The 23,303-nt window shown below is 52.0% G+C and overlaps 1 protein-coding gene and 1 long non-coding RNA gene across 4 annotated transcripts; one reads left to right on the forward strand and one right to left on the reverse strand.

Annotated features, from left to right (window-relative positions):
- Positions 1–1,986: 1,986 nt before the first annotated feature.
- On the reverse strand, positions 1,987–7,269 carry LOC120101517 (uncharacterized). Of its 2 annotated transcripts, none has more exons than XR_005502073.2 (3): positions 7,085–7,269; positions 4,598–4,757; positions 1,987–2,304 (listed from the first exon to the last, which is right to left on the reverse strand). It is a non-coding gene; the product is annotated as an uncharacterized LOC120101517 (long non-coding RNA). The 2 variants fall into 2 exon arrangements; XR_005502074.2 differs by lacking the exon at positions 7,085–7,269 and adding an exon at positions 6,673–6,964.
- A 245-nt stretch (positions 7,270–7,514) lies between these two features.
- Positions 7,515–21,243, forward strand: LOC102554501 (uncharacterized). Of its 2 annotated transcripts, none has more exons than XM_063285239.1 (4): positions 7,515–7,654; positions 7,837–8,168; positions 9,491–9,534; positions 10,017–21,243. In XM_063285239.1, the coding sequence occupies exon 4, from the start codon at positions 20,106–20,108 to the stop codon at positions 21,093–21,095; it is 990 nt and encodes a 329-aa protein (XP_063141309.1). In that variant the 5' UTR covers positions 7,515–7,654; positions 7,837–8,168; positions 9,491–9,534; positions 10,017–20,105; the 3' UTR covers positions 21,096–21,243. The 2 variants fall into 2 exon arrangements, with proteins under 2 accessions (XP_063141309.1, XP_063141310.1); XM_063285240.1 differs by having other exon boundaries at positions 7,837–7,926.
- The last annotated feature ends 2,060 nt before the right edge of the window (positions 21,244–23,303 follow it).

Genomic DNA, 23,303 nt, shown 5'->3' on the forward strand with positions numbered 1-23,303 from the left:
TGCCACTCTGAGGCCACAGAGCTCCGTGTCCCCACCATATCTCCCTCTAGGACTCAAGCTTAGATCCCAGGCGGAATGCTGGGGTTGAGCAATGCAGGAGCAGTGAGTACAGCCCTCTGGTTTGATGGACAGGAACCGGGAGCTCCCCTCAAAGGGGAGGTAGTCAACCCAGGACTGCAGAGGAAGTGCTCTGTCCCCGGTCCTTCATCCTCCAGAAGAGAGGATCCAAAGGCCTTGACTTTGACCATAGGAAATGGAAAACCTTGGGCCTTGAAGACAGGAGTTTGTCTTAGTTAAGGTGTGAGCAACAGGCTGTGTGGGCTTGGGTGTGTTACCTAACCCCTCTGAGCCTCATGGTGCTGGTGAGGATGGGGCGAAGGTCAACTGTGCAGGGTGCAGGTGTCCAGACACACCTTTAAGTCTCAATGGAGTAGAGCTCGGGTTAGGGTTCAGGCTGTCGATAAGATGGAATTTTATGCAAATGTGGTGCTTTCACCTTTTTTTGTTGTTGTTCTAGAAAGATCACTGGAATTGTGAGAATCACTATTGCTGACTCTTCACCAGGTCTGGACCCTGCTGCATCTTGGTGCAACTCGGGGTATGGTGCTAGAACAAGGTGATGGGTTTCTGGCTGTGTCTTCCTGGCGGGGCCGTTGATTGGCCCGTAATGGGAATAGTGTTTTTCCTAATTTGCATTAAGTTGACCAATTTCTTTTTTTTTTTTTCTCTCTATTCTTTTTTTATTTTGGAGCTGGGGACCGAACCCAGGGCCTTGAGCTTGCTAGGCAAGTGCTCTACCACTGAGCTAAATCCCCAACCCGACCAATTTCTTAATAAAGGGCTTCACCAAGGCTCTAAAGGTGGGGTGGTAACATGGGAGGGGAGTGAGCAGGGCTGACCTCTCCCTACCTTCAGTCCGAGAGGGGACACCAGGCCCTGGGGCTCAGGTCCTGCTGGTGTGTCTCCTTCCCGGGGACTGAGATAGCAGGAAGGAGGGGCGAAGGCAGGTGTTGTGGGAGGAGCCAGCTGTGCCCTGGTGTCCTGGGTTTGTTGCTGTTGTTGTTTGTTTTGTTTTGTCTTTTATCAATGTGACACAAGCTGGGCTCACCTGTGAGAGGAACTTCAAGAGAGGAACTCCTCCGCAGGACGGCCCTGTAAAGGTTGCAGGGGCATTTTCTTGAGAGATGATGTAGGAGAGTTCACACGCTGTGGGCAGCACCACTCCAGGGCAGGAATGGGTGACAGAGGAAAAGTATCTGAGAGAACCAGGAGACGCAAGCCGGAAAGCGGCATTTGTCCACGGCCTCTGCCTCAGCTCCTGCTCCTACTTCCCTTCACAGTGGACTGTAAGCCGTGAGCAGAAATAAACCCTATCCTCCCCAGGAGGATAAATGCTTTTGGTCCTGGCATTTATCATAGTAATACAACACGGAAGCTAAAACCAAGGGAACCCACAGAGAACAGCATGGGCCTCCCTGGCCTTTGACCTTTGACCTTGTCCTTATCACTGCACCATTTGGTGCCTAGGGATGACCCCTTTCCTTCCACAATACTGGGGCCTGCCGCTGTGCTCATTAACAACCCCATCCTACAGATGTGGAAACTGTGGCCCTGAGAGTGTTAGGAAACTGCCCCCACCTAACTTGCCATAGCCAGGGTCACTTAAGAGTTTGCAGAGTGCAGGGACTTTAGGGGGGAATCCTGATTATGCCAAGATTGGGGGTTCACAAGCCACATCATGGTTCTTCAGAGACCTATCTGCCTCGTGCACTGGCTGGGGAAGGGACTCAGCATTCCCCACCCCTGCACCTGTATGTCATGCCTGCTCCTCCTAAGAGTCCACAGGTTTCACAATCCAGAACAGGGGAGATACACCTCGGACAACTTCCTGGACTCACCCCTAACTCCCAACCCCTAACCCCCAATCCCACTTATAAACTGTTTAGACAGTGTTTTCTTTCTTTATACTAGTCACTGCTCTGGGCATTTTTTTAAAAATACTTTATTTATTTATTATATCTGAGTACACTGTAGCTGTCCAGACACAGCAGAAGAGGGCATAGATCTCATTACAGATGGTTGTGAGCCAACATGTGGTTGCTGGGATTTGAACTCAGGACCTCAGGAAGAGTATTCGGTGCTCTTAACCACTGAGCCATCTCTCCAGCCCCTGCTCTGGGCATTTTAAAGGTATTTATCCTCCATATGAAGGAGATACCATTATGTGGCCATTATACAGATGAGGAAACTGAGGCACAGAGAAAATGAGGTTGGTAGGGGCATTGAAGAAGCAAATCTGTGAACCTGTTTAAAGACACAATTGTTCATTAATAATACAGAAGAATTCTGCATTTTTGTTTCCAGCCCAGCTCCCTGTCCTTCAAAATATGGTTTCTCCCAGAAGGCTTTGCTCCAGTCAGTTGAAGATGTCCCCAGAGCATTAAGTCACTTGGCCTCGGCCCTGGTCATGTCCACCCCAGCTCTTGAACACTCAGAGTTGTGAGCAAATGGGAGACCCAGCCAACCCCAAGGCAGGCACTCTGTTAGGGAGTTTGTCAGGTGTTCGTGGAGACCTACTATGTGTCAGAGACTGTGAATGAGACAGTCCCAAGAGCCCACATCATTGGATGATACCACCAACTAAACCAGACATCTTGGCTCGGTGGCCTTTAGGCTCCCATCTGTCTCAGGAGGGGCAGACCTAGCTGGGCAGTTAGGAGCCCTCAGGAGGAATGGCTTCTTAGCTGAGGCTAGGGGTGGGGCAGCAGGGATCATGCAGGCTACAGGTGGAGCAGGTGAGACAGACAGAAAGGTCCTGAGAACGCCCTGCGACAGGTCCCAGGCATGGGCCTTGTGTCTTTACGTCCCTCATAAGTGGCAGATGCTGGAAGGATGAGCAAAAGGCACTGGTCCCTGCCCCGTGGGATTTCATGACAGGAGACAGAGATGGGTGACATCGGCCAAGTGACTAACCGGACAAGGTCACTGCAGAGTCCAGTGTTAAGGAAGTCATGAGTCTTGGGGGAGGGGTCAGTGCTGAAGCTGGAGACCTGAAGTGGATGTGGGTAGGGCATCTGGGCAGGAGACAAAGTCAGGGTCAGTTATTCTGGGGCAGAATGTACATTTTCCCTAGAAGGCAGAGGGAGTTGGTGCTGAGGCTAAGGACAATGTGGTTGTGGTGGGGGGTGTGAGGAGGTGGGGGGGTGAGAAGTGGGGGGTGAGGGGTGGGGGTGAGGTGGAGGTGAGGAGGTAGAGGTGGAGGGAAGGAGAGTGAGGAGGTGAAGGGAGGGGGTGAGGAGGTGGGGGGTGAGAGGAGGTAGAGGTGAGGGAGGGGGTGAGGAGGTAGAGGGGTGAGGGATGGAATTGAGGAGGTGGGGTGAGGAGGTGGAGGTGAGGGAGGGGGTGAGGAGTGGGGGGTGAGGAGGTGGAGGTAAGAGAGGGGGTGAGGGAGGGGTGAGGAAGTGGGGGGTAAGGGAGGAGGTGAGGGAGGGGTGAAGAGGTGAGGGGTGAGGAGATAGAGGTGAGGAGGTGAGGGGTGAGGTGGTGGGGGGTGAGGGAGGGGGTGAGGGTGGGATGAGGAGGTGGGGTGAGGAGGTGGGACTTGGTAGGACTCTGGCCTGCCAACAGGACAGGGCCAGGCAGGTGGTCAGCTGAGCCCTGGACTGCCCTGTGTGGATGCTTCAATCAATCAGAGAGGAAAGCCCACCCAGTGAGACCAGGCTAGGGCCTTCAGCCAACATGACAGCTGACTCGGATCCCCAGCCAAGGGTTCAGTCAACCTTGTTGGGGTAGCCTTGCCTTGCCCCAGGACATCAGCAGTGAAAGACTTCACAGAGGCTTGGATGTTTCCTCTGCTTCCTGTGACTGCTGCACATGTCCCTCCCAAGGAACTGGGGACCAAAGGAACTTGGCCAAGGGCAGTGGCTATTTCTGAGGATTGGGACCCGGGGACGAATCCTGTGCTCACCCTTTGTTCAGTGATGGAGACCACTTTTGCCACGGTCACCCACGTTTCCGTGGCCTCCAGATCAGCCCACTCCTGACCCAATAGAAGCCATGAGTGGGACAGGAAGGGACCTGCAAGGTCTCCCTTCATGATTCTTGCTGGGACCCTGTAGGGCTCTGTCATTGTGCCTTGCAGAGAATGGAGGAGGGGGGCACAGGCGAGCAGCGTCTGAAACCTAATTGTGTGCTGTCTAATCTATCAACAGAGGACAGCTCGCCGAGCCCCTCCCGGCTGGCTGATAAATGCCGTTCCAGGCCCCCTGTGTGCCAGGGTTGCCTTAATTGGTATCAGGACGTGCCTGGACTCCATCGTCCTCCCTGCCTGCTCACTCCTGCTGCAGCCACTAGCAAGTCACTGGCTGCCACCTCCACCCCTGGGAGGCACAGCAATGCCACAGCCCCAAGAGGAGCTGGAGACCAACAGGGACTTCGCCACCCAGAACACTTATTGGAGTGCCACCCTCTCCCTAGTGCTCCCACCTTCTGAGCAATTCAGGGGATCCAGCCCAGGAAGATAAGCAGAGACACTGAGGACAGATATGGGGTCCATTTCCACATGCACAGCCTGGAAGGGTTAAAGGGTGATGCCTACCCATTGGGAGGTTCTGTCGAGGGTCACACAGGACAGAAGGGCCAAGAGCAAGGTGACCCTGGAAACAGCTGCAAGACTGGCTGATTGGCTCGCACTGTCCTTCATGTTAGGAGAACGCCTCCACATCATGCTCTCCCTGGTGGGTGGGTCTCTCCAGATTCTGATGAGAGTGGAGAATCAGCAAGAAGCAGAGCAGGGAGCAACTGGGATGTGCACTGGTTCATTCATTCATTCATTCACTCACTCACTCATTCCTCCAGGATTTACTGAGCAGCTAGGTGCCTCCCTCAGGGACCCGGCAGGACCAGTGACATGATTTTCAGAGTTGTGTGCAAAAGAGAAGTTGGAGTGTTCCTGGTCCAACACGTGACTGAGGATAACCAGGTGGCCATTGCACACTCCCTTCAGCAATGGACCTGGTTCTGCTCATCTGTGGCTGGGGGACCTGAAATGACAGCGAGGCCAGAGCTGTCCCACCCTGAGCCCTAGCTTCTTAGCTGTAATCCTGACTTGTCACAGGACTGAAAATCCCATGTTCTGCTAAATGCATTCAAGAGCCAAATCCAGCCCTGGAGAAGAGAAAGCTATTGACATTCTGCTTGCCTCTTCAGTGTGGTCAGTTTATGGGCACTTCTCCAGTCCGAGGCAACATAAAACAGACCTCACCTTACTCCTCGTTTACGTATTTGTTTATTGTTGTTCTTGAGATAGCCTGTGTATCTCATGCTGCCTTCAAACTTGATATGTAGCTGGGGATGATCTTGAACTGATCCTCCTGCCTCCACATTCAAAGGATTATGGGCGTGTGATATTACTGGCTTACCCAGTGCTGGGGGCAGAACCCAGGGCTTTGCGCATGCTAGAGAAGCACTCCACTAACTGAGCTAAGGTCCTAGGTTTCTGGGTTTTTCTCTGTCTCTGACTTAACGTTTCTATTGCTGAAATGAAACTCCATGACCAAGAAGCAAGTTGGGGAGGAAAGGGCTTGTCTGACTCACACTTCCACACTGCTGTTCATCATCTAAGGAAGTCAGGACAGGAACCTGGAGGCAGGAGCTGATGCAGAAGCCATGGAGGGATGCTGCTTACTGGCTTGCTCCTCATGACTTGCTCAGCCAGCTCTCCCACAGTACCCAGGAGCACCAGCCCAGGGATAGCACCCTCCACAATGGGCTGGGCCCTCCCCCCATCAACCACTAATTAAAAAAATGCCCCCACAGACTTGCCTACAGCCAATCTTGTAGAGGTCTTTTCTTAATTGAGGTTCCCTCCTTTCAGATGACTTTAGCTGAGTCAAGTTGACATAAAACCAGCCAGCAAGTTTGTTTTGCGACAGGATTTAATGTAGTTTGGTCTGGACTCAAACTTCCTTAGTGTCCCTGGCTGACCTTGAACTCCTGATCCTCTTGTCTCAGTCTGGGATGACAGATGTGCATTGTTCCACTTAGTCCTCTCCCTTCCTCCTTCCCTCCCTCTTCTTCCCGGCTCTGCTCCCACCCCTACCCCAGTGCTGGAGGTCAAATACAGGGCCTCACAGTGCTCAGTGGATTTCACCACTGGGCTGCACTTCCACAGCTGCCAGCAACTTCCATGAAAAAGAGGGGGGAAAAGTGGCCGTGTGGGTGACAAATGGAACACGAGATCATTGTAAAAAAATAAGAACCGGGGGTTGGGGATTTAGCTCAGTGGTAGAGCGCTTGCCTAGGAAGCGCAAGGCCCTGGGTTCGGTCCCCAGCTCCAAAAAAAAGAACCCCCCCCAAAAAAAAAGAACCGGGGCTACTGAGATGGCTCAGCCATTAAAGGTGCTTGTGGCCAAGCCTGCAGGCCTGCATTCAATCCTTAAACCCCACACAGTGGAAACAGAAGAACAACTTCCAAAGGTTATTTCTGACCTCCTCTTGTGTGCTATGGCACGTGCATACCCATGTGTGCAACACCACACACACACACCACACACACACACTCACTCACACTAAATTGGCATAAGTCTTGCTCAGCGTGAATTCTAAGACACCCCTACCTCATGCCTCAGGGAGCAGGGGCATCCAGGCCAGGCAAGGAAACAGAGAACTCACCCTGGACTCAACGCCAGTTCCTCCAACAGCTGGGAGACAGAGGCTCCTACCACAGGCCTCTCCCCAGGCCCATCATGGCTCCTCTCTCCCTGCCCTTCCTTCACTCATTGCCTGCTGTCCCTGGTCCCAGGACAGCATGAGGGCAGCAGGTCTAGTGGGCCTGAATCACTGGGCTCCCAGCTTTCTCTTCACCAGCGCCCTCAATTACCAGCTTCCCCTGTCTTGTGTATTCCCTTTGTGATTAACACCCTTCTAAACTCCCTCCCCACCAGCAGCCACCAGCCCGTGACTGCAGAGCAGCCTGATTCCTTTAAAATGCAAACACCTCCGAACACACTCGCATACACTCTTGCACGAGCGTGCACATCACATGCACACACATGCTGCAAATGAAGCCCATCTTTCCCCGGACCTTCAGAGATCTGGACGCAGCTCCCAGGAGTACTGCCTGATAGGAAGTGCTGGAAACTTCTAGAAGAAGTTAGCTGTTGCTCTAAATGGTTGGCCGGAGCTTTGCTTATGGTCTACTCGGTGCCTGGTTTCCAGGCATGTTGGACAGGCATCTGTCTTCAGGAAAGGAAGGAATCTGAGGCTCAGAGAGGGCAAGCTACATGCTCAAGGTCACCCAGCCTGATGCCAGAAACTCCAATAGCCGCATCTTTCACACAATGTCAACACAGGCTGGGCCAGGAGCTAGAGCCAAGTGGGAGGATGAGGCGGGACATAACCGTGTAGGGTGCCAGCCTTGGCTGTCCTTGTAGGACAGCTGGGCCTCACCTAAGAAGACGGGGTGCCCCTCTGCTGATCCCCAGCAAAGGGAGGGCTGTAGGACCTCCTGGTAGGACCCAGAGCTATTTCCAGTACTCTTTCACAGGACTGTGAAAGCCTCCCACGGGACTCACTGGTGTGACCTCCAGATGCAGCCCAGAAACTCTGCCTCTTGCCCTTGCTTGGAAACACTCGCTGGAGTCCCCAAGGACAGGTGAGGCCCAGGATGGCCAGGTAAGGTGGTCTGGCTGAGCTCCCTGCCCTGCCACCCCCCCCCCCTGCAGCCCCCTTCCTACACACATGCTGCACTGCCTCTGCTGCTCATTAGAGCAGAGCTGAGCTTGCTCTGGGTTTAAAATGCTGTGAGCACAGCCTGGCTTTCTTCCCCTGTTTCAGCACCAAGCGGGACTCTTCAGTGTCACCAGTTTCCTCTCCCTGCGGCAGAAGAAATGTCAGGGCTTCCTGGACCTCTGGCAGACCTCTGAGGTGACCTGGACTTTCCCATGGGTTCCTACAGTCCCCCACCATCTCCCAGATCAATATCCTGGGGGGACTGCCCACAACACGGACCGGCCAAGCTGCCCGCCTGGGGGCAGGTGGATGTACTTGACCCGCCCACCAAGGTCCAGAACAGGCCCTTCCACAATCCAGGCACTGAATGTACTGAGCCTCCTGGGGAGCCGGGACTTGCTGTTCCTCCCAGAGTGATGTGTCAGCAGGCGGTGTCTGTAAGTGTAACAGCAGAGCAGGGCCCTCCCTACGGGGGGGGGGGGGAGGGGGCAGCTGCTGTCCCAGGGCCACCCATCTCCCACCCCCATCCCCCATCATTTACCTGCCAGCTCAGAGCCTAGCAGCCCCTACTAACTGCCCCGGACTGGTTACAACAATGCAATGGAATTTTTTGTTTATTTGTTTCTTTGGAGAAGGACGTTCAGAAAAGCAGAATGCACTAGGTCTGGTGAGATGGTTCAGTCACAAACTAACGATGCCTGCAGCAGAGCCTTGTTCTATCCACAGAGACCCACAGGGTGGAAGGAGAGAACCAATTCCCCCAAGCTGTCCTCGGACCTCCACATGTGCACCATGGCTTGTGTGCACTCACACATAATAAATATGCACATACACTAATAATAAAGTTTAATAGCAATGGCTACAAAACTGGCCCAAAATACAACAAAGCCCCACAGACATGAAAAGTTCCACCATCAGGGGCTGGCAAGATGGCTCAGTGGGTTGACTGACTGCTGTGCAAGTGTGACAGAGGACTGAGTTCAATCCCCAGCACCATGTGACAAGTCAGGTGTGAAGGTGCATTCCTGTAGTGCCAGGGACAGGAGCACAGAAGCAAGAGGATCCCTGGGTCTCGCTGACCAGCCAGTCTGCCCGAGCCAGTGAGCTCCGGGTTCAACAGGAGACCTTGTCTCAAAAATATAGTGGTGCTGGGCACTGGTAGAGCACTTCTTTAATCCCAGCATTTGGGAGGCAGAGGCAGGTGGATCTCTATGAGTTCAAGGCCAGACTGGCCTACACAGCAAGTTCTACAACAACCAGAGCTATACAAAGAAAGCCTGTCTTGAAAATCAAGACACACTATAGATAAATAGATAGATAGATAGATAGATAGATAGATAGATAGATAGATAGATGGGGTTGGGGATTTAGCTCAGTGGTAGAGCACTTGCCTAGCAAGCGCCAGGTCCTGGGTTCGGTCCCCAGCTCCGAAAAAAAGAAAAAAAAAAGAAAAGAAAAAAGATAGATAGATAGATAGATAGATAGATAGATAGATAGATAGATAGATAGATCAGATAACAGGATTGGTCTTGAACTCACAGAGATCCACCTGCCTCTGCCTCTGTGTGCATTGATGTTTTGCCTTCACGCATGTCTGTGTGAGGGTATCAGATCCCCTGGAACTAGAGTTTCAAATGTTTGTGAGCCACCACGTGGGTGCTGGGAATTGAATCAGGTCCTCTGGAAGAGCAGCCAGTGCTCTTAACCACTGAGCCATCTCTCCAGCCCTTTAATTTGAGCCTTTTAACTCCTTTTCCAGTGTAATCTGCAAGGTCCAGGATTCTCCCTCTGGCCCTAAAATTGGTGAGTCTTCTAGGTCTTTTGCTGGGCAACAGATAGTTTAAGTGAACAGGGTTTCCTGTGTGTGTACAGGCTGAGGTCAGACAGCATCGGTACAAAAGATACAGGCTCATCTGGCTTCCTGTTTTACCAGCCGATGTGTCTGGCTTTTATCCTCTTAGTATTAATATGGCTGCCTCACCTTTGCTACTACATCCACATTCTATTCGGAAAGAAATAAAAGGAGTAATGTGACAGTTGTTTTCTAGGAAAGTTTTACTTTTAGATTCAGGAAGGAATTTCTTCTGCCTTTCTTCCATTGCCCAGAGCTGGGCCACCCTAGCTGCAAGAGATGCTGAGAGGTTAAGTGTTAAGCTTGTCTGGGTCCTAGAGTAGAGGCAGGCAGAGACCGGAGGCATGGAACTTGTGTGCGAGAGGTCACACAGGTTGGGTCAGGCAAGCCTCAGCAATGATGTCATGACTGTGCCTTCCTTGCCTAGCTTCAGATCTCCTGTGTACCCCTGGCTGTCTGGACCTGCTTCTCTTCCTCTGCTCACAGTGTGCAGTTGAATGGGACTACAAACTCTCCTGTGTCACCAGGGTTTCTAGTAGTCTGTCTTGTCTCCACGGATAACTCAGCAGTCCCAGAGAAAGCCCCCTGCCTGCTGTCTGCAAAGAGAAGCCATTGTTTTCCCAGTGTGGGGTAACCCTCAAGGACTCTGGGAGCTCTAAGAACAGTGGGTAAGTTCTAACCATCTGTATTTCCATGGGTGGGAAGCTGAATCTGACTCTGTTCTTTGGGCACCCAAAGCTCAGAAGTTCAAAGTCATCCTCAGCTACAATTGAGTTCCAGACCAGCCTTGACCACATAAGACCCTGTCATAAAAAATAAGAGGGGCTGGAAAGGTGGTGCAGTGGTTAAGAACACTGGCTGCTCTTCCAGAGGATCCGGTTTCATTCCCAACACCAACATGGCAGCTCACAACCACCTGGAACCTCAGCTCTAGGGAGTCTGACACCTTTTGGTCGTTGTGGCATCAGGCACACAGAACTGTGTGTTAGCGTACATGCAGACAAAACACCTGCACATATTATAAAATCAAATAATAAGAGGGGAAGGAGGAAGAGGAGGAAGAAGGGGAGGAAAGGCAGGAGAGGAAGGAGGAGGAAGAGGAGGAGAGAGAAGAGGATTGGAGGAAGAAGGCAAGGTAGAAACTCATTGCAGTGGTTGGAGTTTTTATTCTCTCAGCCCGGCAGAGGGATGAGGGAGCATATGTCCTCACAAAATGCCCTGCTTCGTGATCTTGAGAATGTGCCTTTCCTCCCTCCCTGCATTCCAGGGTTCTGTTTCTAGAGGTTCTCAAAGGGCAGAGCTGGCTCTTTGACCCCACCCTGGATCACCTGAGGGAGAGGGCAGCCCAATCTCAGTTTGGGATTACTTTGCTTCAAGGTGACTGGGCTCTGGGGATATGGCTCAGCTTGCAAGCTTGAGGACCAGAGTTCAAATCCCTGTAACTATGTAAAGAGCCAGACACTTTAGCAGCTCACAGCCACCCATAACTGTAGCTCCAGGAGATCCAACACCCTCCTCCCTCTCTCTCTCTCTCTCTTTCTCTCTCTCTCTCTCTCTCTCTCTCTCTCTCTCTCTCTCTCTCTCACACACACACACACACACACACACACACAAATATATAAACATTTAAATAATAATAAAGTTGGGTGGTTGTGGCACATGCTTTTAATACCATCACTCAGAGGCTGAGGCAGGCAAACTTCTAAGATTAAGACCAGCCTGGTCTGCAGAGTGAGTTCCAGGACAGCCAGGGCCACACAGAGAGACCCTGTCTTGGAAAACCAAAGCCAACCAAGCAAAAGCAATAAATAAAACTGAAATACGTAGAGAACTTCTGAGGAATAACAGCAAGACTGGACTCTGGCCTCCCATATGCACACACAAACAGGACATGTACACACAAATAAAATTAAAAACAAATAAAAAAGCGGCTCCCCAGGTCCTCATAGATCCTCACTGGAATCCAAATGTTTATGGGGATTTTGCACATGCCTGGGCTCCATCTCCAACACACAAAACAAAATTGAGTTTCTGTGACATCTTTGGGGTAAAATGAGGTCAATTGGCGTCTGACTCAGTCCACATAGAGTGAGTTCGGGCAAGTTCGGGCTTCTGCTTTAACAGCCTCAGTTTCCCCTTCTATAAAACGGTGTGGAGTGGGCATGATTCAGATCAGTACCGTATTAGCTCCCTAAGGGAAGGACAGGCTTTGATGGGTGCTGAAGAGGATCCCTGCTGTCTGTCAGTTGCTCCTCCAGTTGGGGGTGCAGCTGGTGATTTGAGGACGTCATAGGCTTCTACACCCAGAGGTCACCCATGCTAAGTGAGTCAAGTGTCATTCCTGGTGAGATGGGAGTGGCCACTGTGCAGGGGGACTTCCTCCACCTGGCACCCAGTTCCAACACCCAGGGACAGCAGCAGAATCTTGCTCAGGGTGATGAGGGTGTGGGACTTGGGGGGGCTGGCATCACTGATATGGTAGTTACAGTATCAGGGAGCTGGGGAGTCACCTGTCAGCACTGCCTCTGAGGGAAGGTTACAGCTCTGCTGAGGGATTCCTGGGAGGTGCACTGCTTTGGTGCCCATGGTGAACATCTTGTGCAAGTTCCTAGATTTCAGACTAAACCGCACAAAGATGGCCTGTCTCCTAGCAGCCAGGACTTCCTAGTTTAGAGGCTAGCAGGAGACTACCTCCCACCACCAACCACCACCACCACCAGCACCACCACCAGCACCACCACCACCACCAGCACCAGCACCAGCACCACCACCACCAGCACCAGCACCAGCACCACCACCACTACCACCACCACCACCACCACCACCACCACCACCACCACCACCACCACCACCACCACCACCACCCCAGTCACAGAATCTCAGCTGGGAGAAGGGAGGAGGGAGGTCAGGGGAGCTCAGAATCGCTGGGTGGCTCCAGCAGTCAGACTCCCAGGGAGGGAGGCTGGGGAATGTTGTTACACTGCAGCTGCCTGGACTTGGTCCTCCAAGGTATCCAACCAACCATGAGCTCAGAGCCTCTCCCAGCTTCCTCTTGCCCTCCTCTTCTCCCCCCTTCCTCTCCTCTCCTCTCCCTCAACTCCGCAGCCCTCCTCAGCGAAATTTCTCTTGGGGTTGAATGTACACACCAGTGTGCATACCTGCAGGTGCCTTGTGTGCACATCTGCATGCATGTGGGCTGGTGTGCATGCATGGTGCTTTTGCAAATGTGCGTGTGTTGGGTGTGTGTGCACATGCAAGTGGGCCAGTGTGCATGCATGCATGCACCGTGCCTTGTGTGCACACATGCATGCCTTTTCTGTGCACACGAGCCTCGTGCCTGTACGGCCGTGTGCATCCGTGCAGGTGTGTGCTTGCTAGCGCCCGTGTGAGTGAGTGAGTGCCCGCGGGCGCGCGTGCAGGCGGGGCAGGGATTTGAAGCGGCGTGAGAGCCGCTGATAAACAGCCCGGAGCGGCGCGCTGGCGGCTGCTATCGGAGCTGCTGGCAGGCGCGCAAGAAGCTGTCCCGGCCGCCAGCGCTATCAGCCCACGGAGGGAGGGCGGCAGGCGGGCGGGAGGGAGGGAAAGTGTTTGCTTCAGCCCTTAATCACGGAATTTGAAATCCCAGCGAGTCGGTGCCATTTATTTTCAGAGCCTGTCAAGGCTGGTTTCGGCGTTTAGAAGAAAGGAGGCTGAGCGCATTTACATCTCCGGCTCCCACCGCCCTTCTGGATCCGGTGGGGAGAGGCCAGCGGTCCGCGCCCGGGACTGCCCCGCCACAGCCAGGGCTCTGGGTGGCAGATAGGCCTGCTGAGTGCAGGGTGCTGGCGAGGGTTATCTTGAGGCACCGCATTTTATCCCATAAAGCAATCCTGGTTCCCCCAAAATTTGCCCCGGTTTCGGAAGACTCCTGCCAACCTCTTCCCCTCGAGCCTAAAATGTGCTCAGGGCACCGAGGGACAAGCACCTCCTTGTGCAGATTCGGACACTGAGCCCTGAGACTGAGTTCAGGAGATCAGCAAGGCCAAGGTCATTCAATGGCAGACGGAGACTAGGAGGGAGGCTGGTGATGAGGGTGTCTGCAATACACAGCACCTCAGGAAATGGAGAGGGAGCTGGTAGAAGGACAGCTCTCCAGCTCGGTGACCTTACCCACTGTCCCTTCTCTGACCTTCACGTGGCATGTTAGCCACCTCCCAGGGAAGCGGGTTGGCCAAGGCTGGGCAACCAGGTCTGCCGAGTTGCTGAGGATGTCAACTCTGCATCTAATCTATCCAGCCCCACTCTTTTTGTCCCCAGCCTCCAGTCTCTCTCGCTTCATGGGGCTTCTGTCTCCAAGGAGACCCTTTGGCTGAGACACAAACCCCCAGGAAAAGATGGCAGTGTCTACTCCCCAAGGCCCCGATGGAATGAGGACTTCCTAGGACCTCCAGTGTTCCAGCATGCACAGTGCCCAGCACAGCAAAACACCTAACATGTCCCTCTTTTCCTTACTGATGTAACCTCTCAGTCTTGCTCTTCCTTCCCAGGACAGGAAGTGTCTCTCAGGAGCTTCTCAGTTCTAATTTAGGTGAGTCCCACCCAAGCCCTTGGAAGGTTCCCATGCTGGGGAAGATGGGAGAACAGTAGAGACTGGAATTTTCCTGTCCATCTGAACACTTAAAAAGCCTTATTTATAGGAGAATCAGCTAACACTATGGCTTCTGTGTGGCAGGTTATTTCACTGCATTGTTTATAGTTACGTAATGTTCCATTGGTCATGCATATCTGCATGAGGTACCTGATCCTTAGTAGATGGGCCATACAGATTATGCCAAACTTGTCTTCTAACCTCCAAGCCTCCGAGCACAGGCTAGTCTCTTCCAGGAGGGGCCATGAGGGCCATCAAGTACCCCTGCAGGCACAAGGGAGAGGGCAAATCGCTCTGGAGAACTTTCTCCCCTTTCATAAGCAAGAGGTTGGCTAGGATTTTCCTAGAGCCAGAACAGAATAAGAGAAATGGCTTCAGGCAAGGAAGCATGGCAGGAACCTACCCTTGATGTCCACCTAGGTAAGGAAGGCCCTCAAATTCAAGGTAACACCCAGGCAGAGCTATGCAGGGCGGCTCACTGAGTCTGAAAAGGGTGGAGCATGATTGAGACCAGAATGGAGCAAGGGCCCTCCAAACACCCTCTCTCCCCTTCTCCATGAACCCAGGGCCACCTCAGTCTACTCCCTAAGGTCCTGGTTTGGGATGAGGATTTCCTGGGACCTCCAGTGTTCCAGCATGCACAGACCCTGGCAGAGCAAAACACCCCAATTTCCCCTCTTTCCTTACTGATATGCCCATTGCCCTGCTTTTCCTTTACAGGAAAGGAGGTATCTCTCGGGGTCTCGGGCCCATAGAGGAAGTAGGAAGGAAGCCCCAAGCTTGAAGTGCCTGCTTTACTTGGGAGCCAAACTCCTTGTAGCTTCAGTTTGCCTGTCTGTATATGTGAATATTGGCAACACCTATCTCACCAGGCAGGAGTTCTGAGAACTCACAAGGAGTCCAAGAAAAACCCACAGCAGGCTCTTCAGCACACTGCTAAGTTCCCAGGGAGCCACCTCAGTAAAGAGAGTGTGGTATATGTGTGTGTGTGTGAGTGTGTGTGTGTGTGTGTGTGTGTGTGTGCCTGTGTGGACATTTGCATTCACATATGTGTGTTCATGTGGCTGCACATCTGCTTGTAAATTCGTACAACTGCGCACATGTGTGTACATAAGTGTATGTGCATATGCATGTTTACACGTGCATGTCTGTCACTCTGTTTGAGTGTAGCACCCACACTTGTTTTAGTTGCTTTTCTGTGGCTGTGATAAAATACCATAATCAAAGGCAGCTTAAGGAAGAGTTTGTTTTAGCTTCTGGTTCCAAAGGAGTAGATGATCATAATATCTAGGAGCAGGAAGCAGAGAGATCACATATCAGCTGAACACAGGAAGTATAGAGAGTGGCGGGGGGGTGGCTGTAAACTCTGAAGCCATGCCCCCAGTGATATATCTCCTCCAGTAAGTTTCTACTCCCTAAAGATTCCTTAAGTTCCCCAAACAGCATCACCAACAAGAGACCAAGTGTAGAAATGATGCTACAAGGGACATTTCTCATTTAAACCACCATACCACTCTGTGTGTCCATACTCTGCCCCCAGAGGGCATTGCGATTTTTCAGCAGACCTATCAATACACCTTTCTAATTTCTCTGGGCCTTAGTTACCCTGTAAGATAAGGATGACAAAGTATGATTCTAAGCATATTAAGCAAACAACACACACACACACACACACACACACACACACACATACAAAATGAACTCAGGAGTAGTTGATGTGTGCTTATGTAACAAAATGGAACATAACCAGAGCCAGGAGCATGCTGGTACATGATGGAGGCTTTAAAAGCTCAGCACAATTTGACACCAGCTGGGGCTTTTCTCTGAAGAATATGCTCTGTGAAGGACTGCCTGGATCCCTGAATAGAGACTATGCATGTGGAACAGACCAGTGGATAGAGCAGCCAAAGTACAGTCAATACTAAACCTGAGGTGCTAACAGACTTTAATCATAGGAATCTACTCTTAGCCAGGGGATGTTTGTTATGTAGCATAACCTAGCATAAGCTGACCAGTGCAGAAACTGGTACTTAGAAATAGTAGGCCAAGTATGTGTCATGGGCTCCAGGGGACAGACAATAGATGACAAGGAGACAGTTATTGAAGGCCAGAAAGTTGGTTTGGTAGCCTGTGTTACACAACAGTAAATAGTCAGTAAAGCTCCTGGCTATAAGAGTTCTCCTGGGGGGTTGGGGATTTAGCTCAGTGGTAGAGCGCTTGCCTAGCAAGTGCAAGGCCCTGGGTTCAGTCCCCAGCTCCGAAAAAAAAGAAAAAAGAAAAAAAAAAAGAGTTCTCCTGGAGCTGGAGATATGGTTCAGTAGTTAAGAGCATTGACTACTCTGGTTTAATTCCCAAAATTCACACTTGTCTGTAACTCCAGTTCTGGAGCTTCTTGGCCAATCACACAGACATACATGCAGGCCAAACACCAATGAACATTGAAAAAGTGAGTGAGTGAGTGTGTGTGTGTGTGTGTGTGTGTGTGTGTGTGTGTTTCAAAGCTGAAAAAAAAAAATGAAAAACAAAAACAAGCAAACAAAAACTGAGCAAGATTGTGCATGTTTGTCATCCTAGCACTTGAAAGGTGGCAACGGGAAGGCCAAAAGTCCGAGGTCTTCTCTGACTATGTAATTCAAGGCTAGCCTGGGCTAAATGAGATCTTTCCTCTCAAACAAAACAAAACAAAACAAGGCTGGGGATGTGGCTCAGTTGGTAAAGTGCTTGTCTAGCATGCACGAAACCCTGGGCTCAGTTCCCAGTAACACAGAAACTAGGGTGACACTGGAGGACATTATGATCTCAGGACTTGAGAGTCAGGCAAGAGGATCAGGTACCCAGAGACAATCAGCAAACTTCCAGCTACCTTAGGCTTCAGAGACAGTGTCTCATAAGGAAGGTGGGGAGGAGGAGGGCAAGGAGAGAGGGAGGAAGGAGGGATTGCCAAGCTGATAGTCCTCTGTGGCTTTAGCATTCATTAGAGGCTGGGGAAAAAGAATGGCTGCCACGCATGGTCACAGACCTGCTGGCCTTTGATCTTAACTTCCAACCACTGGGAAGCCCCATCCCTGTGGGGCTGGGCTGTGGGGGTTGGCTGCTATTTAGCAGCTAACCAAGGTTTAGGGGGCAGGGCCTGGTGGGGAGGAAGGGCTGCAGGGCTTGGGAGGGTGTGTTAGGCTGCAGGATTCTGGGGTGGAGAGGGAGCGAGGGCTGCAGGGCCCAAAGGGGGGTTGGGGGCGCTGGAGGACCCTGGGGGGTGGGGGTGGGGTTTCAGGGCCATGGAGGGAAAGGGAGGGAGAATGGGTTTCTAAGGAAGAAGCCTGATTGCAAGTCAAGGGGATGTGGGAAATTTTAGATTTGGGGGTTGAGAGTATAGCTGGTGTCCATAACTAACCAGTAAAAGGGCCCCAGGGCAGGCTGGAGAGGCGGCTGAGCGGTTAAGAGCACTGGTTGCTCTTCCAGAGGTCCTGAGTTCAATTCCCAGCAACCACATGGTGGCTCACAACCATCTGTAATGGGATCCAATGCCCTCTTCTGGTGTGTTTGACAGCTACAGTGTACTCACATAAATAGAATAAATAGAAAGAAAGAAAGAAAGAAAGAAAGAAAGAAAGAAAGAAAGAAAGAAAGAGAGAGAGAGAAAGGAAGGAAGGAAGGAAGGAAGGAAGAAAGAAGAAAGAAAGAAAGAAAGAAAGAAAGAAAGAAAGAAAGAAAGAAAGAGAGAGAGGACCAGGAATGCAGCTCAGGGAGCTGAACACTTGCCAGTACCTAAGAAGCCCTGGATTCCTTCCTTGGTGTTGAGTAAACAGGACATGGAAGTGGTAGCGCTGTCTTCCCAGCACTGGGGACATCATGGAGGTAGAGGCTATCAGGAGTTCATCTATACAGGGTGTTCAAGGCCACTAAATGAAATCCCAGCCGCTAGTGCTAGTGTCCAGAGTCCCACACACGCGGTGCAGGCAGAGAGACCTCCAGCTGGGAGCAGCTGGGGCAGGTCCCACCCCTCCAGTCTGACAGCTCATGACCCACACCAGGGCCAGGCCTGGAGTTCCGCCATCTTCTGACAAATAGGCAGGCACCGTTCTGGCCCCTCTGGCAGTGAACTGAGTCTACAAAATTCAAGTGACAAATGACATTTTAGTAAGACTCCTGACATATCTGTGCTTGGAACACATGACATGATCTTGGAGCAGATAAGAGTTTTAATTTTAACTTCATCTGTGTCCCCTGAAATGCATTGTTGGAGAAGCCTAACCGTGAATTTTAAACTATACATAGAGACTCTCCAAAGCCACCCATGGAGAGTCAATAAAGAATATTCTAGACTAAAGGAAAAACAACAGGACAAAGACATGCAGGCCAGCATGTCTTTTCAGTCAGTTTGGTCAGCAGCACTCTTGGGAAAATGTCATGCCTGTGTGGTCATAATACCCCTTGTTGAGGCTGCAGGGTCTAGGTGTCACTTGCCTGTCATCCCAGGCCAGGGGAAGAGGACCCCATTTGAGGGTAGCCTAGACTAAATATGAGACCACGAAACCACTAAGGATTGGAATGGTGCTCAGTACAGGGACCTCCTGCCCTGGGTTCCTCTCTAGCACTGCAATAAACAAACCTTTTCAAGACACAAGAGTAATGAAATTATGCTATCAATAAAGCAGAAGGGGAAATCCTGAGGGGTTAAATCTGGAGGGACCACTCCCAAAACACAAGGGAGTGAGAAGATGCAGGTTTCCCAATACTTGAAGGCAGAGGCAGGTGAATTTCTGTGAGTTCAAGGCCAGCCTAGTCTACATAGAGACTTTCAGGACAGCCCACACAGTGAAACCCTGTCTCAAAAGAGTGGTTAGCTCCTGGGAGAAACACTGAGATAAGGGAGTCATATGACACAGCTACAGTGTCCTCTGTTCTGAACCAGCTCCAGGCCAGCCCAGATCAAAGGGGAGGAACCCTGTGTATGGATTGGGGTGGGGGTGGGAATGAGGCGTTGCTATTGGCAACCAAGATGGCAGATGGCAAGTAGGTTGGTCATTGTTCCTATCTATTGTAATAAGAATTATCCAAGCCTGTCCTATCTCCACTTGGCAGGTTGAACCCCACCCCCAGACACCCCAATACCACAGCTTTGAGACGTTCTTTAGTCAATGAACTTACCCTGGGGTCAGCCAACTGAAGAACAGCTTCGAGAGCCTTGTGCGGGCAGGGCAGTCCACTCTGCTTTTGCTCAGAGAGACGCTCTCAGCTTCCGGGAGTCTAAGCAGAGAGGAACAGTATCCAAGCCTCTTAATGGTTGGTTTTGCACCCTCTCTCCCTTCTCTAGCATTCAGAAGCCTCCAGCCCATCCCTCTGTTCTGCAAGGAACCCCTGGCAAGCTAGGAGTTATCTGTTCTTCCTTATGCTCAGGGAAACTTGGGGGTTACCAGGAGCCACCTGTTGGGTAAAGGTGTCAAGCCACCTGCTAGTGAAGGTGGGGAGGGGCGCTCTCTCTGCAGATGAGCAAGTTATCTGTAACATTCCTGACACCTGAGAGCACTGTGGCTCTCAGCAAAGCTGCTGGGACCTGTCCAAGGCCCTCTTGGCTATTAATTGGATTTGAACCCAAAGATGCCTCATGCCCCAACCCTTAACCACTGGGTTCCCATGCCCCTTAGACCATGGGTAGGTGGCAGGTATTCATGAACCGATGCATGAAGTGACCTGGAGACCTTAGGGAAGACACCAAGGTCTGGGTGTGGTCACAGAGGAGCCACTTGCACTAATGTAAAAATTGAGGAGACAGGAGGATGCATCCATCCATCCCTGTCTCCTCAGCCCCCTAGCAGGACTCAGTCTCTCACAGTGTTGATCATGTGATAGATAGAGCTAGAGAGGCTCAGTGGGTGAAATACCCTTACTGTAGGCATGGAGCAGATCCCCAGCATCCAGGTGAAAAGACTGGTGTGCTGGAGCACTGAGATCCCAGCACTGAGGAGTCACAGAAGTGTGCTGGAGCACCGAGATCCCAGCACTGAGGAGTCACAGAAGTGTGCTGGAGCACCGAGATCCCAGCACCGGGGAGTCACAGGAAGTGTGCTGGAGCACCGAGATCCCAGCACCGGGGAGTCACAGAAGTGTGCTGGAGCACCGAGATCCCAGCACCGAGGAGTCACAGAAGTGTGCTGGAGCACCGAGATCCCAGCACCGGGGAGTCACAGGAAGTGTGCTGGAGCACCGAGATCCCAGCACCGGGGAGTCACAGAAGTGTGCTGGAGCACCGAGATCCCAGCACCGGGAAGTCACAGAAGTGTGCTGGAGCACCGAGATCCCAGCACCGGGGAGTCACAGAAGTGTGCTGGAGCACCGAGATCCCAGCACCGGGGAGTCACAGGAAGTGTGCTGGAGCACCGAGATCCCAGCACCGGGGAGTCACAGGAAGTGTGCTGGAGCACCGAGATCCCAGCACCGGGGAGTCACAGGAAGTGTGCTGGAGCACCGAGATCCCAGCACCGGGGAGTCACAGAAGTGTGCTGGAGCACCGAGATCCCAGCACCGGGGAGTCACGGAAGTGTGCTGGAGCACCAAGATCCCAGCACCGAGGAGTCACGGAAGTGTGCTGGAGCACCGAGATCCCAGCACCGAGGAGTCACGGAAGTGTGCTGGAGCACCGAGATCCCAGCACCGAGGAGTCACAGAAGTGTGCTGGAGCACCGAGATCCCAGCACCGAGGAGTCACAGAAGTGTGCTGGAGCACCGAGATCCCAGCACTGGGGAGTCACAGAAGTGTGCTGGAGCACCGAGATCCCAGCACTGGGGAGGCAGAGGCTAGGGAACAGGATCTTTGGGGCTAACTGGCAGCCAGCCCAGCCAGGTAGTAAGATCCAGGTTCAGGGAGAGGCCTTGTCTCAACCATAAGGCTGTGGGGCTGGAGAGATGCTCAGCAGTTAACAGCATTTGCTGTTCTCACAGAGGACCTGGGTTTGGTTCCCAGCACCCACATGGCTGCACAGCCATCCGTAACTCCAGTCCCAGTGTATCCGACAGCCTCTTCTGACATTTGTGGGCACTGCACACATGCACTCAGACATATATGACGGTGAAACACTTATTCATACACATAAAGAATTTCAAAGTAAATAATAAAATATGGTAAGCAACTGAGGAAGACACCCAATATCAACCTCTGGTCTCCACACACATCAGCACACATATGTACTCACACTGAGACACACATAGAAACACAAACATGTACACACATGCTCACTCAAACACACACACACACACACACACACACATGCATACAGGAGATGGCATCACCTGACCATTTCCCTTAGAATGTGTCATTTTATCATGCGGGAGGCGGAGGTCAGGAGAGTCGTTGATCATCCCATTTTGTTGGTGGGGAAACTGAGGCACCACAGTCTATGCTTCTCCACATGGTTTCTGGCTAGGGGCTCAGTAGCTTACCTATCATACAGGAGATCCCTCTGCACGATAAGCAGTAAATAAAAAGTAACATTTATTAGAATGATGAAATAACATTTTCTGATTTTTCTGGGGTGAGATGTGAGGGAAGGGGGTGCAGTTTGAACCGCAGGCAGTCTCACTGGGCTGGGGCTCACTCTATACCAGAGTGCGTCACACACCTGGCTTCAGGACTGTCAAGGCTGCAGGTAGGCAGAGACACACTCTGGGTCAGCTTGTAAATGTGGCTTTCCCATTTCAATACGATCACCTCAACAAACGGTTCGTAGAGTGGCATTAGTCCCTGGCCCAGGGTTTGGGACACACAGCCATCACTGTGGCCTACACACCATGGCATCCAGGAGGCAGGGTGTTGGGTTGGTGGTGGTTTGACCCCATGGAACAGATCTTTACAACACCACCCAGCACTGTGAAAACGCAGCGGTGACTCGTCTTGTAATCCCAGCACACCGAAGTGGAGGCTGGAGGATCAGGATCTTGATCAAGGTCATCTCCAACTCGATGGAGGAATCCGAGGGCAGACCGAGAGCCATATTCCCTCCCCTCCCACCCATCCCCACCCCTGAGAGAGCACAGGTTGTCTTGCAGTGGGGATGGGCTCTCTTGATAGACCGTGTGAGCACCAGTTGTTTGTCTGCCTCACCGTGGGGAAGACCCTGGTGATCAGAAGACATCAGTCACCATCCCTCTTCTCCCCTACTGGAGTGAGAGGAAGAAGATGGCTTTCTTTTCCTGATCTGTCGCCTGTCCCCCTCCATCATAAAGCCAGGCGTAGCTCCGGGTCCAAAAGAGTCAGAGGTGACTTCTGCATGGAGCACTCAAGCTTCCCAACATCCCTTGGAGTGCCTGCTTTGTGTCCCTGTCCAGCAGACCCCACCGCCTGGGGTTCCCCAGAGGGCAGAGGAAGCTTGTGTTCCATGCACACAGCCTGCCTTCTCCCCTGTCAACCACCTGGCCCTCCGGGCACAGCACAGAAGCAGTGGTCCCCAACCAGCTCGCTCCTGCCCATCTACAGCTCCTGCATCCTCTCTGGGCTGCAGCAGCTCTCCGCTCAAGGTCAAGGAACAAACAGATAAACCCTGTCCTTGGAGCCAGCAGGGAGACAGCCTCCAGCTCCAATCCAATTCTGAGTCAGGGCCAGGGACTGCGTTTCTGAGAATGTGGCGACCGGAAGGAGATTTTTCTGCGGCCATGAAATGAGTGAAAACGTTTTGTAGGCAGAAAAAGAGGCCAAACAGTCGGCTTTGTTTTAAGGCACAAATACCGCATACAAAGAGCTAGACTGAGCAGGAAAGGTCTGGGGGTGGGAAACTAGAATATTCTTATAGCCCTACTGATATTTCTCTTCCTGGGGGCCTGATGTTAGACAGGGCGTAGAGAGCTTGGGATTGCGACCAGGCTCATGGGGCCTAAGTAGAGTCAAGGGGAGGAATGAGCAGAGAATCGAAGACTCCAGAATTTTCTGGGCTTTTGGCCAAGATCGCCCAGCAGTTCAGCTGGGACTATGGCTTTGTGGATTTACTGTGGAAAGCCATGAACTTGATGGACCCTTTTTTTACAGGAGCCCAGAGATGTCAACCATCGGCCAGTTTGGGAAGGGTCGCACAGGCCAAGATGGGATGTGTAAGACCCTATCCA

The sequence above is a fragment of the Rattus norvegicus genome, chromosome 3 (assembly GCF_036323735.1).
Source record: "Rattus norvegicus strain BN/NHsdMcwi chromosome 3, GRCr8, whole genome shotgun sequence".
NCBI classification, from domain to species: Eukaryota; Metazoa; Chordata; class Mammalia; order Rodentia; family Muridae; genus Rattus; species Rattus norvegicus.

What these genes read in the sequence shown, in the direction of transcription:
- LOC102554501 (XM_063285239.1), top strand. Translation starts at nt 20,106, where the DNA reads ATGGAGCAGATCCCCAGCATCCAGGTGAAAAGACTGGTGTGCTGGAGC.